General features: G+C 50.6%; 4 protein-coding genes across 4 annotated transcripts; 2 read left to right on the forward strand and 2 right to left on the reverse strand.

The window, feature by feature from the left end:
- Positions 1-1149: 1149 nt before the first annotated feature.
- On the reverse strand, positions 1150-2640 carry BO83DRAFT_381399 (tyrosinase family protein). The gene is made up of 4 exons (XM_025531980.1): positions 2208-2640; positions 2073-2158; positions 1693-2014; positions 1150-1621 (listed from the first exon to the last, which is right to left on the reverse strand). Exons 1-4 carry the CDS (start codon positions 2520-2522, stop codon positions 1340-1342), a joined length of 1005 nt encoding a protein of 334 aa, XP_025384495.1. The 5' UTR covers positions 2523-2640; the 3' UTR covers positions 1150-1339.
- Positions 2641-4086: 1446 nt separating this feature from the next.
- BO83DRAFT_401911 (uncharacterized protein) lies at positions 4087-6419 on the reverse strand (the record flags this gene model as incomplete). Its single annotated transcript, XM_025533495.1, has 5 exons — positions 4087-4784; positions 4848-5131; positions 5201-5823; positions 5897-5960; positions 6403-6419. The coding sequence occupies 5 exons, from the start codon at positions 6417-6419 to the stop codon at positions 4087-4089; spliced, it is 1686 nt and encodes a 561-aa protein (XP_025384496.1).
- A 6752-nt stretch (positions 6420-13171) lies between these two features.
- BO83DRAFT_453123 (polysaccharide lyase family 1 protein) lies at positions 13172-14609 on the forward strand (the record flags this gene model as incomplete). Its single annotated transcript, XM_025536894.1, has 5 exons — positions 13172-13441; positions 13507-13650; positions 13713-13838; positions 13903-13999; positions 14055-14609. Exons 1-5 carry the CDS (start codon positions 13242-13244, stop codon positions 14607-14609), a joined length of 1122 nt encoding a protein of 373 aa, XP_025384497.1. The 5' UTR covers positions 13172-13241.
- A 902-nt stretch (positions 14610-15511) lies between these two features.
- Positions 15512-16542, forward strand: BO83DRAFT_345019 (pfs domain-containing protein; the record flags this gene model as incomplete). Its single annotated transcript, XM_025528736.1, has 1 exon — positions 15512-16542. A coding segment is annotated over exon 1 (942 nt), but the record flags the coding sequence as incomplete, so codon positions are not given.
- Between the last annotated feature and the right edge of the window lie 679 nt (positions 16543-17221).

Here is a 17221-nt window from a genome sequence, read left to right on the forward strand (position 1 = left end):
TGCATGCCCTTAGAAGTCAATGCACAGCAAAGTCGTAGTGGAGAGTGAACTCGTAGGTTGCCTGCCATCTGAGACAAGCACACCAATGCAGGTAGGAATTCGCCGAAAGCTAGGGATACACCTACACATAAGTTACTTAACAGACCATCACCGGATCGGGGCATGATCATCTACGACACTCCATGCACTTACAGTCTTCTTGCAGCAAATGTCTGTCTCACCCGATCGGATGAAGATCCGCCCGACCCAACGTGACCACTTGCCTGCCTTTGTCCGGCCACTGATGATCCTTCCCCCTCATTCAGAGCAGTACTAAGTAAGTAGCAACCATGTTAGGGATCGGAAGACTCATCTAACCAGATGAAGGGTAGATCGTCAAGGTCAAACCCCCGCGCAACAGAAACGACGTCCGGCCGTCTACAGCACGAATGAGCAGCATACTGCTCGGGACGGTCGCGCAGGCCAACGACTCATGCAGGCGACGTCAGCTGGTAATATTGCAGACTTACGAGACAGAAACCGACGATAAACGGCTATCCAGAACAGTGTGAACTTCTAGATGCCAATCTGCCCACCCGATGCAGTAGATAAGGGCTCTCGAAACAGCGTCGAAAAGAGGTCACGTGCCCATATGGTCTCCTAGACAGTGACAAGTATCATCCCAGGCATCAGCCCAGAGAAGGATAGTAACCTACCCCAGCTTGCCCGTCCGAGTTGGTCCAGGAACATTCGGAACTGGAAAGCAAATTCTGCGTGGATGGCACGGCTGCTCCCATGTCACGCGGGAGCGGCTTGTTGCGGTTCAGATGCAAGGCAGAGGCGGGGATGGCTAGTACTTAGTTTCATCCGCCCAATTGCTCGATACTCACTGGTTCTATATGGGCCGCCATGGATGAAAGAGGTGACAGTGACACCATGCCCACCCCGCTCGAAAAGGCCAAATTGCATCTGAAACCCGGTCAGTCTCTGCAACCACCAGCGAGTCAAAAGCTCTTCGATCATGGACAACATTCGTGTCTTGGCATAATCAAACGATGTATGATCGAACCGAATGATCGAGGTGACATATCGCATCTGCAGTGTGTAAGGAATTACGGTTTACAAAGCCCGGGAGGGCAAGTCCGGTTGTGGAAGTGTAATGATACACAGTGCCTGTCAAGAAGCTTCGAGGATGATACTATACATGCGTGCAACTAACACAAGTGCCTGCCACAGACCCTCTACTCTATAATGGAGCGGAGAATTCTTCGTATCGCCGCTTTGCCATCACCTAATACAAAGACCGCGGGCCCCCGATTTTTAGGGGGAAATGCCATGACCAGTCAAAAATGTGAGCCTTTCAGGCTTCATAGTTATAGCAGAGGTATCCTCCAACGGGGTTCATCACGTCGGCTACCGTGACGTCCGGCATTACATCGAATGTGGTCAAGGTATAATTGAGGGTTGTCTGTGGCCAGCCTGATGCGGGCTCGACATTAGCCGATTCATTGATGGCAGGGCCGCCCATGTCCCACAGATGCTTGGCAGGATCATTCATCTGCCACCGATACCAAAGACGGTCGATGTAGCCATGGTGCAGATAGAAGAGCGGGTCACCAGGAGAGGTCTTTACATCCGACATCTAGTATTTTTACTTTCGCGTCAGCTCATTGAATCCACCCCCTTTCGCGTCAAGGAAAACCAGGCACTCACCACTCCACCAACCGCCCAGTGACCTCCTCGGTGAGGCGTGGCGGCAATGCAAGCGAAGTATTCGTCGTAGCTGTCGAATGTATTGCAGTGGGCGACTGCCGCACCGGTGGTATTCAATATCGCCTCGTAATTTCCCCAGCTGCGATTCATACAGAACACCGTGTTTTCTTCCTGGGGACCAATATGTTCCGTGTAGTACGCAAAGGCCCCATCGGTCACACATCCATCAGGTTCCGTGCCATTGCCACCAAACGCATCTGCATCCCACATCTCCGATCGGAACAAATTCCCGGAGTCCGTATCGTATGCCTCATTCCACCATCTCCAATCTAGTCAGCTTCCTTTCTTCTTGTGCCAATGAGGGGGGGGGCAAAATTTACGCCATCGGGCCGGTATAGCCACACTGCTCCTTCAGCAATGTTTCATATACATGCAGGAAGTAACGGTGCCAGGGCAGGAATTGGCCCTATTTTGTCAGATTCGGCTCTGCCACTGTGTATCGCGAACGAACTCACCACACTATGGATAATGTCACCCACCGGGGTGTCAGTAAGGGCACGATGCAAAGCCTGCAGATCGCTGAAGCGGTTCGTGGTGGCCTCTAGCCCCGTTTGCGCAGGAAGATCCATCAAACAATTGACTCCCTTGAGATAGCTTTTCTGTTCAACCTTGGTCATATTCCGCCACTCCTTTCGAATGCTCATCTTCTCTGGCGTACATCCGCCTGAGAACAACCCTGGATCAAGGCTGGTCACAGCATCAGAAGCTGGTGTTTCGCTGGTGGAGGCCAGCCCGATGGCAGCCAAAACCCAAAAGGCGGAAAGCATCATGCTTTACGTATCGGGTAGGATTCTAGCCCGCCGGCGATCGATATAATAAACAACAGGTGAAGGAGACGCGACGACTTCTCTCTCAACCACGATCCACTTGGCTTCCGCCCCAAAACGAAATCGGCGAGGAGGAGACGCGGCAGCTTATGTCTGTCCCATCGCAGATAGTTCGATCGATCTTCATTCTTTAGCTCATGCTGATTTCGGCCACCTCTCCTGACCGACGTCCCGAAATACCCGGATAACCCTCTGTTCAGACAGCCATGTCCAGCTTCCAAGAATGCGATAAAGATATTCCAAGCGTCTACCAACCGATTGACCAGCAGGTCCGCGTCTCGGCCTTGGTGGAGCTGTGCTGGTTTGGCGACATGTTTGGTTTTCCTGTTTGGTATGCGAGGTGCATTCCAGTGACAGATCGCCCAGCCACGGCGGGCATGTAAACTCGATTGTTCTCACTTTGCCAAATTGCAAAGGTCTAAATACGTTCGGCTACTACTGTCGCACCTGGGGGTGGATACTAGCAAGCTTTCGCCTATACGGAGCCGTCGGCGAACTACGCTAACGCGCCCTCTGGCAGTCAACAACATGCAATTCCCACTCGATAAGCTTTGAGTCTTCATTCCCGCGCCATCGCAAAATATGTGGCTGAACATTCCGCCCTACATCCCTGCCATCTCTCATTTGCGAAGGCTGGTTATCAACACTAGCGAACCCATGCAAGCCAGTGTCGTCGACAGCGAAATGGGCACATCAAGAAAGGCGTTCATCCCAAGGTCTCTTCTCCAAACAATTATTTGACTCTCGATTCGCCGTGTTCTGGCTCTCCTTCATCATATCTTCATGTCGCTCCTTTTCCAAAGAACAGCAGGAGCGAGCTGCCCGCGATCGATCGTGCAGTCTGCGTCGAGCTCGCAACCCCTGGTACAAAGGGAATGCACTCCGGTCATCCAACTACGTGAGGGCAGCATGCCATGCAGTTATGTCTAGGATGGGATTCTGCCAGCCTTGTCAATGGCAAACACATCCGACTATGCAAAGAGACCAGTCAGACTTCAGACCAAGGCGCAGCGAGATCCCAAGGTGATGCAGCTCCTCATGCCGCATGCCTTTACAACAATATCCGTAGTACAGACGAATCAGAGTCAAGGGTCTTTGAACACTGCCCGACGACGCGTGTGGACTATGGCAAGCATTGTATGAGCGAGTCCCCAGCCAGAGTCTTCCAACATGGAGCATGTCGACATGCATATTATATTGTCCATCATGGTTGGGCTGGTGGCTTCAATTTGCGAGTGAAACTAGCCAAGGTTCAGAACGAGGCCTGTTTCGGCCAAAGTTTAAGGCGCTTATAAGCAACGCACTGAGATGTATGCCCTGCTGGGTACAGCACACACACATCGCCTACTGAGCCTGAATACTCCAGCCACACCTATGCTTGACCCTTCCAGGCGTACGAAGAGCGACCAGTGCATAGGTCTCAGTCGGTCTATGTATTCGCAATTCATTGGATAACATCCAATTTTCAGCCGTTCAAACTTCCCAGTCTCCCTGCAATAGCATGTCATCAAATCACCACTGGCGATTGTAAGCTCATTTGGCTCTGTGGAGTGGGAGGTCCGAACATAGTGAAAGCTTCCAGAGTCTGACGCCAAATGCCCGTGTCCCAGTCGTTGTGCATCAGAGTTTCAAGATATACAGCAGGTTCTGGCTGCATGGGTAATTGACTTGGTGTCCAGTGGGGCTGTGAGTCGAAAATGATCGAAGGGGGCGGGCCCTGCCATGAGACAGGGGGTCGAGGCGGACCATAAGCCTCGCTCGGAGGTTGCACCACATGACTGATACTACACTGGCGCTGCGCCTCACTTTTGCTTTTCTCTAGCCATGCCACCATGCTTATCACACGGCAGTTCGACCAGATATCATCACCAAGGGAGAGAGAAGCAATCTTCCGCATTGTGGCCAGAACGTCCTCGTGGACGCGCCGGCTGTCTATCTCTGGTGTGGGATGGTTGTAGTTTCCAAGTAGCAGGCTTACCTTGGCAAGAACCAGCATCACATACCAAAGGGTATAATATGAGGAAGCCGGCAGGTGCACCGCCACGTCCGCTGGCACCTGGAGATACGTGGCAAGAACCCGGTGAGCGGAGGCCGTAAGATGCTGTAGCCGATTAATCTCCCGAAGTCGAAATACGTCTCTGCGGCGCTGCACTGCTTGACCCAAGGTCAAGGTAGTGAGTGCGGTGAGCTCCAGACGAAGGGCCCCTTGTGATGAGATGGTTAGGTTTTCGAGATGTGGACATGTTTTTGGGAGCGACAGCAACTCACAATTGTCACACGAGGCGAGTCGTGATAGCTGGTCCTCGGTCTGTCTCTCTTGTCGTTCGATGGATTCTACGATCTGCTCCCATGACGCATCCCGAGGGTGGTAGGAGCAGAGGCATACGTCTTCATCGAAAACACATTGCGTACGTCGCAGGAAATTGTTGGAGAGAATATAGTCCCCCAGGAGGACATCGCTGGGGTATTCGGGTTTCCGAGCAAGATCCTCCACACACTGGGCAATCCATCTAGTGTGTCTCATCGTCACCTGTCGGCGAAATAGAGTCGATCTTCGAGGTGGTTGTTAGTCCGAATGCCCAGCGTTGAAGAAAACAACTAATGTCACTGGCAACACTTACGTGCAACATAGGTGGTAGCAGCCTAACAGGGCCCTCTGCTCCGTGGGATTCGAATGATGGCGCTGGTTGTCCGCGGGCTCTGGAGGGATAGGCTGCATCCGGATGTTCTCGTCCTTGTCGATGCCCAAATCGACGACCACCATGTGAGCCATTTCAAGTAGCATGTACTTATGGATATGCGGGGTCCGCCAGTGATAATGAAACCATGCGCAATGAACGAGGAGCCCCAAGAGGAGGTCGAGATTGCGCTCGCCCTTAGCGATTAGACGAGCGGCCGCCGTTTCGCGAACGAGGGCCTCCAGTTTGTGTTGCAGGAGGGGTTTGTGTTCCATACACACGGTGACGATGCACAGCAGGAGGAAAGGCGAGCGCTGGCGGAGGACCTCGATCTCCATATCGGAGGACACCATGACGAAGGGGAACTGGGCCATTTTCTGGGTCCGGAACTTGTCCATAAGCTCATCAGCCTCGCGTAGGGTGACCAACCCGCCGAGAACGGGATCCCCCGATGCCTCATCGCTAGGTCGAGAGCTTTCCCCGCGGTGGTAGAGTCGCGGCGAGTCTGGTGGGTGCGTGGACGGAGTTGCACTGGAGAGACTGCCGTGGTGGGACGATTCACCTTGCTAGGTACGGTTAGAGCACGCCTTGTTGGAACCACAGTAGCAAGATGATGGGAGGGGGAGAGAGATTGCATACCTTCTGGCCCAGTTGCGCTGCCAGATTATCAATTTGCTCCTGAAGGGCATCAATGCGGGTCTTCCTGTGGTGGCGGAGGAAAGATCAATCAGCCAATGGTTGGTGGCCGCGAATATATGCAGTAGTAGTAAGTAGTATGGATGGATTGTGATAGTGATCAGAAGGCTGGGGTTGTAGATCACGCTGGATGCCGGCTAATCGGGCAGTTTGTGCAATCAACATAAGAAAAAAAAAATTCAAAAAAAAATATAAATAAATAAATAAACGAAAAGAAAAGGAAAAGAAACAAAAGAAACAAAAAAAAGCAAAAATGTAGAATGAAAGGCGAAAACGCAGAGCAGCCAAATGCACACTTAAACTACTACCGTTATACACTTTCTTACTAGTACTCACCTGGGACGAGTGATATGGGGGGACTCAGGCAGCGAACATGGCTGGCCCAAACGGGTGCAGCGGACGCACGTGCCCGTGGGGGGAACAGGCACGCAGCGGACTTTCAATCGGACACATCGGACGCAGGCATGGCGTCGCGGTGGCTGCTTGCGATTCATTTGCTCCCGCCACAAATTGTGGGTTCGTCACCGTCAGAGCCAGGCACGATTCAAACCACGTTAGGGGAAAAGGGAGGGAGGGGTTGGACGTGGCAAGAATGGGGGAGGAGAAAGTGGGAAGATGCAGGGGGGGAGAATTGTGGTGTCTGGCTTGCTCGCGTCGAGTAGTAAGTACTTAGTACCAATTAGTGCTGACGGGATTATTCCCATAAGGAAAACAAGAAAGAGGAAAGAGGGAAAGTCACATGAGACGGGCCCGCGCTTCCCCTTTCCTACTCTACTACTTTAACTTTTTCCCCTTCTTCTTCTCCATCTCCATACATTCAAATCTTCCTCTCTGTCTCTCCCCCATTGCCATTGTTCTGGGTATCTTCTGTCACTTTCTTATTTCCAACTGCATCTCACCCCTTACCGATTCCACGACATTAGTACCTCTTTGCGTTGCAAGATCCCCGCCAAGGGCCACCAATCCAGAGGCTGCTCTAAGCGGGAGGCTGCACTAGAACCTCTCCCCCTAGAGATGCGGCATCGGTGCGACCGAGTCGGAATCGGAGCAGGAATCGGTGGCACTGGCTACTATTTGAGCACTAGACAAACAACTACGGTCCAGCTCGTCTGGCCAGCGACAATTCTGATCAACTTCGCTCACATACTCTCTTATCAATCTCTGCTTTTTTTAGGGACGAATCAACTTATTCAACCAGCGATCGGCTTTTCTGGTCTAGCCGTCTGGAGAACCAGACGAACTGGTGGATCACCGATCGCTGTCACGCTCCACTCTTCCAACTCCATGGATCAAGCTGCTCTCGACATAGTAGACAATTGTTCGGGTCATGTGCTGTAACTCTAAACTTCTTAACTTGTCACACCAGCCTTTCAGATCCTCTTATCTGACAACGCCTCACGTTACGGGCGCATACTGGTAGCACAACTGGCTGTTCAAGAGTCACGTCGGGATACTGCTGTATCCGGTCGGCTTTTATGCGTGAAGAGCGTCGTGGAACATCCAAACATAGGACCTAACATTACATTTGCATTGACGAACCTAATAAGCATCCTTGGATTGCCGTTCCACCCATCTGCCCCTTCGATTCAAGGCATTAGACACCTATCCATGGGTGTCATGAGCACAATCCCGGAATATCCCGTTGTGATAAGGTTCTTACCCGTAGCGGAGTGGATTGTTCATAGGTAGACTTTGGAGAAACAGCTTGACCGGCCTGATTCTGCGGATACACAAACTATACTCGTCCTTCCCTTGGTCAGACTTGTTCTCGTACCTCCCCTAGATCCGCATTCCTCGGCAACATTTATTTGAGCACTAACCTTAGCCTAGTGCATCACCAGAGCGGTTCTATATAATGTCCCGTACAGTTTCTTTTACGAAATACCCTCCAACACCTTGATTCGTTGCATCGTAGATTCTTGAGCGACCTTCAAATCATTCAATCATTACCCACTGAGCCCTTACTCCGACAATATCTATACACAACGCCAAATTGTACAGCATGAATTTGTTGATGGTACGCATAGCACATGGATGATCCTACTATCGCTCGCCACCACATCATTGAACAGCATTTATACAGGCAGGTGGGTACAAGAATCCAAAGACAATGATTTACGACCCCGTCGTACATACGGTGAGGAGAAAGCGACCTATCACAGAAATATCAAATAAGAGCATGAATGAATGGACGGTCAAGAAGTACGTGGAAACGGGATTCCTTTTCTCTTCCCACAGCTTTCGGAACGACACTGATCGCCTGGAAAACGACCTGACCGCCCAAGATAAGTCATCGAGACAGCCCATTAAACACAATTCCACCAAGTCTGGGGTGAGTCTTGGCTTGGATAACGTTCAGGGATGGCGTACAGCTAGGAGAGACTGTGATGGCCATGGCTGCTCTACCTGTAGAACACTGGGCAATGCTCAGGGCGCTTGCTGATCGTATGACGCATCGTTTCGATCTGTGCCCGACTTCTAGAGACGCAGACGTAATCACCAGACAGGCCAAACGCAGTATGTTCCACTTATTTCACTACCAAACAGTCGGCCTACCATACCACCTCAGTATAGACCATCAGACCCAGCCAGTTCTGCTCCCACCTGCTGGTAAACAGAAAACATCGGCTGTCTCAAAATATTCTTCTTCTCCTCGATTCAACTGTTACATAATGGCACAGTTTATGATTGACAAGCGATCTCTAGACCGCGGGACTTTGTCGGGGGCACAATAAATCACAGAAAGGTCCTCTTAGCGGAAGTCTTTTCCTACCAAACCGGGGTCAATACGTCCCCGTAGGAAGGCTCTGAAGTCGGTCAGGGGAGCGACAGTCATCACTAATGGGTATCCCGTCCAATATGGGCTGCCAAAAGGATAAAGGCTCCATCAATGGTTGTGACAGCCGCGTTACGTTGGCATCCTCATCATGCCATAGCGGGCATATGCCATCCGAACATTCCCCAGGTCAAGGAGGGCAAATTCCTGTGCTTACGACGCCCGCAGGTCTCCCGGACAGCAGCACTGCGGGCCAGGCCACAACAACGTCGGCGGGGTGGGAAGATAAAACAGCGGTGGCTTTACCACCGGGCATGTGGTCCGTTTGTCGCGAGATGCTACCGCAACACGGCTGGTAATCTGGCAGAGTGGAATCATGTCGGGCTAGACCCAGTGGATCTGGGTCCCAAATCAAAAGGCCAGGTTACAGTCGTCACCGTTGATGTGGGGGAAGATTAAGCGCGCGATGCAAGCATTAGGCACGGCAAAGGAGGCTATCCACTCCGGACATATGCTTATTCCGTCTCCCGTTACGTGCACATGTCCCGGTCGTGAGTCGATTCCAAACACGGTTTAGCTTCTCTCGTAATCTGTGCTTTCGCTCACAATGGCACCCGCAGCATGGGACTGTTTTGGACGCGTCTGTGGGATACGTTGAACTATCTAATATACGCCACCGGCCACTCGAGGAACTATTCCAGAATGCAAGCATTATCAGCTCTGCCCTGCAGGAGGTCGAAACGGAGGAACTATTCATCAGATGCAGTGGCATTGGAAACCGTGGCATAATGCAGGCACGCTGCGAACAGCTTCGCATTCACGCGGCATCATGGGTCAAGAGCATAGAAGCATTCCTCGTCTTTCTTGTCTGTTGTGTGTGTATGTGAGGATTTTACCAATCATCACATATTATGCAGCAGCTGGTCAGAAGCCTCAGTAGAATCCTTCTTGTGCGCAATCACCAGATTCGGCCGACCGGCCAGCCGTTCAAAGCTGTCCTTGAAATGATATGCGATGGTCACCAGCCTTGTCACCTAGATAGTATCACCAACCCAGTCCGTGTTATTCTCCATATCCTGGATCTCAAATCTCTCGGGGGTGTTGTGTGACGACCAGCTGGCATAACGGTCCTCGGGGGGTTCTAAGACGAAGGGTGAACGAAGAGGGTTGATGTGTTGTTCTTGTATCAGTGACCTAAAGACTCATAAGGATCGGACTGTCGAGGAAGAGTGACTGTCAGTGGTCACTGGCATTGATCTCAGGAGGTATAGAGTTTCAGCGTCCTTCACTTAGTATGGACTGTATTCCTTTCATATGGGGGTGTAGTCTGTGAGAGGTGATTGCACATCTTAACTATTGAGCCAATGCTTTTTTGGAAGCCTGAATGCGTCGAGTATAGGGAAATTTGTATGAAAGCGTTTCCCGTGAAGATGTTGTGGCTTTAATGTTTCCGCCCGTGTGGGTATCTGGAGTGGCGCGGATCGGCGAGAAGATCTACACAATAGGACCTCATCCACCAAACGGGTTTGGTCATGCTCCCGCTGGCAAAGAATATCTGCTTGTAGGACACGATTCAGACGAACGGAAGAACACATGAACAAAGCATGATCGTCTATTTTCACGGTTTATACGGGATGATCTCCCGCTCTGAGACGCGATCTGCACCTGTCCCGAGTGATCTGCCGTGTCGGTTGTAGAAGGTTGTCGGAAAGCCATCGTCTGATATGAGGCAGATTACTTCCACTTGCAGTATCGAGTGCAGGCAATATCTACATTATATCAAGGTATGATGAGTATTAGTCCTACGATACTATTAGTACTTTTACTACGTATAAGTTATTTGGTGGTCTGCTGCATTCAATTAATTTTGATTGACGTTCATGGTAGTTCGAAGTAGCCGCACCGATATATATATCTTCTCGCCTCCGCTACTACTCATCATTTTACCACCAGTTTTCCTCCAAGCAAAACCTTATCTGACCGTGATGAGAATATTGAAGGAAAAGTATAGAATTTTAGCACTCTTGATGATATGGTGAAGATATATTTACATTAGATGATACTGGGAGAGTCGGGCATAGACTCTCTATGCCCTGCGAGATCATTGCTAGCGACGTAAGAAATTGAAGTACTGGTCAGCTAGAAAACAACAGACGTTCAATGCATATGACCCACTGTTAACATAGTTTACTCATTCTCTGTACTACTATGTGGACATGTGCACTTATGAGTCTATCCAATGTAGGACGGCACATTATGACCCGACAAACCAAAGCCTCTTGGTGGGAGCTATCATGAGAAGGATCTATGGCGTAATGAGTTGTCTCATAGCAAGAAGTGTCATAAAAGGTAGAAACCCTATACTTTAGGTACACTTACTGAATGGAAGAACGCCTATCTTAGAAACCCATAACGACCTGCGACGAATGAATAAGGCTAGAATGCAACTACTTCTCCTACAGGTAATGTAAAACATATCCATACAATGGAACCATCTTCTAAGAGCACCTCTGAAATTTGTGTTTGTCTTCGATGCAAGTTGTGATGTCCAGAGAAACTCGTATGATCAACAGTAACCGGAAGGTCAGCTGAGGAATAAGTTGCACTTGGGAAATATTTTAGATTGCACCATACAAAATGTCATATTCCCAACAGCAGTCTCAAGACAGCAAGCCCCCAGGGGGTGGAGGATGCTGACATAGAACAATTAAAGATAGCAGGAGGGAGATATTTGCGCAAAGATACGATGAACTACTGAAAAGGAAGGAGGCAGATAAGAAATTGTTGGGAGTGATTCATGACCCATCAGATGGAGCATGGAGATATTACCTCAGTGCGATCCCATGATTCATTCGGTCTCGGGATAATTACGCAAGACGATGTCCACGTTTGTTGGAAGGCGGAGGATGTTAGTGGAGGAGACATTAATCAACCAGGCTGGTGGATGTTAAACTGAATTAGGGATAAGCATAAATTATATGATAGATTAAGGAGGTAAAATTCCGGGTGTGGCCGTCGGATCCGGGAGTTTAGGCAGAGAGGCAATCCCGATGTCGACTTGCCATGCCGAATGTTTTGTTGTTCCTGCTTGTTTGGCTGGCGACTCGGCCCGGTCAGCAGAGGAAATTCATCATCAGTGATTTCTCAGCAACAAGTCAATATCGACATCATCTTCGTGGATTGGAATTAATCAATCGTTAATCAAACAAGAATTACAACCAAAATTAACCGGTTGTCGGACAAGAGCCGGTGGGATATCCGAGCAAACCGAGCAAAAGCAACAAAAAAGTCACGGGCGGGGAAATGTCTGATTGGGGGAAAAAAAATAAAAGGGAAAGTTGGATGCGGGAAAAGGAATGATCTGCCGTCTTGGCAGCCTTGGCACCCCATATCCCTCTCGGCGGACCAATCACCACCGCACCTGCCCTGAATGCCGCGTGTTAGTGCAAGGGCTTAGGGCTATCCGGAGGAGCCCGTCTCAGCAGTGGAGGGGATACCAAGGTGGGAAACAACAGGAGAGGACCGTAGAACATCGCGATCATCCCGAACATAGCTACACTGAGCATAGCACCATTACACCGGCCGGTTCAGAGATCGAACACCCACTCGACACTCTACCGTTTCTGCAACGTCCGGGCGAACGGGTCCCCATGTGTCTCTCAGACCGCATCCGTATCAGGTTGGACCTTCTCCAAAGTCGCGACGAAACAATATACGAGGCTTAAAGAGACAACCCGCTAGTCAGTAGATTGCTGGTTGAGCCGCGTCATACTGTCCCGGTCAAGTCCCAAAGGTGAGGTCCGTCTCCTGTCACTCCCCCGCCACGATGAACTAGTAGTCTAATTCCTACAAAGTGCATCAGTGGACTCAGCCATTGGGAACAAAGCTCGATGCAATCGGACTTAATTAGTCTCCACATCGAGCTGGGCGTGAAACTGATGGACACTCCGCTATCTACTCGAAACCGTATCTAATTAAGCACTCGCGGCTCCACTTCTTCTCTGGGCTTCCTCCGTGCCGCTCGGACAGCTCACTGGACGCTCCCAGTGGAGTCGTTTCACAGGATCCCCTCAACGCTGACGATCGCATTCCCAACTCATCCACCAGCTCTCTCGAGCAGACCAGGGCAGTGAGGTGATCGGCGGTGGCCTCACAACATTGCCGTCGCCGGGACCCAGATGTTTATTCTCCTTCCCTGTCGACCCAATGACCCACATCACATCCACCGTCATAACGCCGATATTGGTCGAGATTGCGTTGGAGTCGCAGAGGGAGTCTCCAGCATACCCACTGGCTCCGTAAACCTCCATCAGGAGAAGTGTTCCAAACTTCCATGAGCCATGGCATCGAAGGACCTACAGCGCTCTATATAAGGGACGAGCCCGTCGACCGTCTCAGATCCTTTCCTCTCTGGCTCAACACACACAGCTTTGTCATTCTTTCTCTTGTTCTCTCTTTTGTTCTTAATTGTACTTACTCTTTGTCACTCTTTATACTTGCAAAACTTCCAGGATGAAGTACGCTGCTGCTCTTACGGCTGTTGCCGCCCTCGTTGCCCGCGCCGCTGCTGTCGGTGTCTCCGGCACTCCTGAGGGTTTCGCTTCCTCCGCCACTGGTGGTGGTGATGCCACTGCCGTCTACCCTACCACCACCGATGAGCTGGTCTCTTACCTCGGTGACGACGAGGCTCGTGTCATTGTTCTGACCAAGACGTGAGTTCCAAGTCCAAAGCAGAGAACGAGTCGATCCGCGGCTGACCAGTGTACGCATTTGCTAGTTTCGACTTCACTGACACCGAGGGTACCACCACCACCTCCGGCTGTGCTCCCTGGGGTACTGCCTCCGGCTGCCAGCTGGCCATCAACAAGGACGACTGGTGCACCAACTACGAGCCCGATGCTCCCACCACCACTGTTACCTAGTAAGTTGCACTCTGAGGTCTATTCGACTATGAGGGAAGAGAAGATGTTAACAAAAGGATAGCTACACTGCTGGTGAACTCGGTATCACCGTCAACTCCAACAAGTCCCTGATCGGTGAGGGTACCAGCGGTGTCATCAAGGGCCGTGGTCTCCGCATGGTCAGCGGTGTTTCCAACATCATCATCCAGTACGCATCGTCCAGGACTTTTATCCACTTGTCGCATCGCAAACTAATCATGGGATCCCCACAGAAACATTGCTGTCACCGACATCAACCCCGAGTACGTCTGGGGTGGTGACGCCATCACTCTCGACGACGCTGACTTGGTCTGGATTGACCACGTTACCGTATGTCTTATCCCTTCCAGAACTTCCTCCTTTTGCAAACTAACGAATGCTTCAGACTGCCCGCATCGGTCGCCAGCACTACGTCCTCGGTACCGAGGCCGACAACCGTGTCTCCATCACCAACAACTACATCGACGGCGCTTCTAACTACTCTGCTACTTGCGACGGCCACCACTACTGGAACGTGTACCTCGACGGCGCTAGCGACAAGGTCACCTTCAAGGGCAACTACCTGTACAAGACCTCCGGCCGTGCCCCCAAGGTCCAGGACAACACCTACCTCCACATCCTCAACAACTACTGGGAGAACAACTCGGGCCACGCTTTCGAGATCGGCTCCGGTGGCTACGTCCTCGCTGAGGGTAACTACTTCTCCGACGTCGACACCGTCCTCGAGACCGACTCCTTCGAGGGTGCTCTCTTCTCCTCTGACAGCGACTCCTCCACCTGCGAGTCCTACATTGGCCGCTCCTGTGTTGCCAACGTCAACGGCGGTGACCTCACCGGCACCTCCACCACCGTCCTCTCCGACCTCAGCAGCGACACCCTCCCCACTGCTGATGCTGCCAGCACCAGCCCCGCTACCAGCGCTGGTCAGGGTAACCTGTAAGCGGTCTCGCTCCGTCGGACTATTACTGCAGATTGCTTCGGTGATGTTGTCGAGTTTGATGATTCATACTAGACGAGTTGTTCCTGCTGTTGTACAGCGGAAATGTGTGTTAGCTTAGATTCTATCTTAGCCTAATCAATAATCCTAAGATGGACCTGATCCATAGTAATGCCCTATCAACTGTGATTCCGTAGTTCTCGATGCAGAATTCCACTTTTAGCCTAGTATCATGGCTGCTCTTGGTTATTAGATGCCTAAGGCCTGAAAGTCTCAGGGCGAAGCAATAGTGCCTGAAGACAATGTGTTGCTGCCCAAGGCATACATGATAGTTGTAAGGACTAACGAACAGAATGAAGAGAATCGAGTACTGTAGGTGTGAATCTCGGACAGTATCATGGGCGAGACACCACTATTTTGGTCCCATCGGGTACACTGAAATGAGTAATTAGAGGTTCACATCGCGGGTGGATGCTATAGATGTATCATAGTAGTTGGGAATGATTAAGGTGATGATATTTCTTCTTCTTTTCCCTTCCGCTACTCTACCTATCATTACCCCCTTTGAAAGCCTTGCTTAACGTCATCAGCGGGAGGTGTAATGAGCTAGACAAACTCTTCCTGAACTTCAGATACCTATTCTATCATGCGATGTTTTTCTCCTGCCTGTAGGTACAGGCAGCTTGGACTTCGATATTTCACTTTTGCCTGGCTCATAAGCCTCACCACATCAAGGTTATATTTACTCGTTGCTATGATAGCATCATGCATCAAGCGAGCGGGGCTGTGCGACAGTATGCCATGACCCCGATCGTTGTTTTGCTTCTGCCAGCTCATCTGGCCTCGTAAGGGGCAAGCGACTGAGGGACTTGGGCGAGGCTGAAGAAACATGCCAGCAGGCGTGTCAACCTCTGAATAACGCTCAACAGCATGGAATGCCACAATCCTTATTTTGATACATTCCTTATTCGGGGTTATATCTTTCTGCCACGCCATGGGTCCACCACTTCCCGACCTGACCCATGATGACTATACCATCGCCTGCATCTGCCCCATGTGCGTTGAGCTTGCAGCTGTCGAAGGGATGATTAATGAATTGCACCCGGATATTCCATCCAGCATAGATAAGAACACCTATACATTCGGACGCATGGGAGCACATGATATAGTAGTGGCAGTAATGCCAGAAGCAGGAAATGATCGTGCCGCAGCGGTGGCAACACAACTATCAAACGAGTTCCGATCAATTAGATTCTGCCTCTTAATTGGAATTGGTGGTGGCATCCCGGACCTTGCGAGAGACATTGACATCCGACTCGGGGATGTGGTGGTCAGCAGGCTATCAAATAGGTTCGGAGGCGTGGTACAATTCGATCGCGGGAAGGACCATTCTTATAACCAGTTCGAGCGCACAGGAATGCTACAGAAAACCCCAGATATTCTGCTGCCTACCGTGCAGAGGCTGGAAGCCCTCCATTCCCGGGTAGACAGTCGAATTCCTGTCTTCTTGGGAGAAATGTTTGCGAGATTCCCGAAGATGAGGAAGCGAAACTATGTTTATCAGGGAGCCACGAAGGACCAACTGTTCCGGATGGAGTACGAACATATTGGGGGCACTGACTGTGGAGATCGTGATTCAAGCCAAACCGTCGAACGTGAAGTCCGCGATATCACAACTCCCATGATACATTACGGAACTATCGTTTCATCGAATCTGGTGTTACGGGACAGCGTCAAGAGGGAGATATTGAAGGCTGACCTGGACATCCTCTGTGTCGAGATGGAAGCGGCAGGCTTGATGAACAGTTTCCCTTGTTTGGTTATTCGTGGCATTTGTGACTATGCGGATTCACACAAAAACAAGGCCTGGCAGCCTTATGCTGCCGCTACGGCTGCTGGGTATGCGAAGGAGTTGCTATCTCTAATCCCTCCTCTGAAGAAGCCTTCGAATGATAATGTAGAAGTGGCATCGTTTGCACCGAGACAACAAGCTCCCGCTATTCGAACGTCTAACATGGGAAAATTGTTCCATGGGCCGGTCGCTGGCGATTTGATAGCAGGGAGCAAGCTTTTTAGCGATGGGATCTATCTTGATGGTAGAATAGGGCGGTGGGTATATGATTGATGATTGAAATTCTCAGTATACGTGGCTGTAAAGAGCATGTTTAGTGATCATAATGACATGTTTTGCTGAGTACCTGATCAGGCGATGGGGGTCGATAGATCAATGATTTGCGTGGGAGCAGAGTATCAGATACTCCACCAACACAATTGCACTAGTGTACGCATCACATTGTAAGTTGTATTTCGGTGATAAGAGGAAGAAGCTTCGTTACTAGTGCACTATGATCGATCATGTATTAGATCTCTTATAATATATTATGACATGCCTTGCATCCTCCTCAAAGTGCTACGCGTTCTTCATAGACAGGGCAACCCATTTACTTCAGCCAAATCCATCCACACCGTGGACAGTCCAGCAACACCAACAGTATCGCGATACCGACGCTGGAATCCCTACTATACCTATTGAGATTCTACATCGGGTTCCCCAAGGATCCGAAAGGTATTAGTATTGTACTGTTGAGAGAGGTACTGGACAATGACACCGTAGA

Source organism: Aspergillus eucalypticola (genome assembly GCF_003184535.1).
Source record: "Aspergillus eucalypticola CBS 122712 chromosome Unknown BO83scaffold_27, whole genome shotgun sequence".
Lineage (NCBI taxonomy): Eukaryota > Fungi > Ascomycota > Eurotiomycetes > Eurotiales > Aspergillaceae > Aspergillus > Aspergillus eucalypticola.

Coding starts and splice junctions, on each gene's coding strand:
- BO83DRAFT_381399 (XM_025531980.1), bottom strand. CDS start 2,522: ATGATGCTTTCCGCCTTTTGGGTTTTGGCTGCCATCGGGCTGGCCTCC. Junction 2,159..2,207: donor GTGACATTATCCATAGTGTG/GTGAGTTCGTTC, acceptor CTGACAAAATAG/GGCCAATTCCTGCCCTGGCA. Junction 2,015..2,072: donor GGCTATACCGGCCCGATGGC/GTAAATTTTGCC, acceptor ACTAGATTGGAG/ATGGTGGAATGAGGCATACG.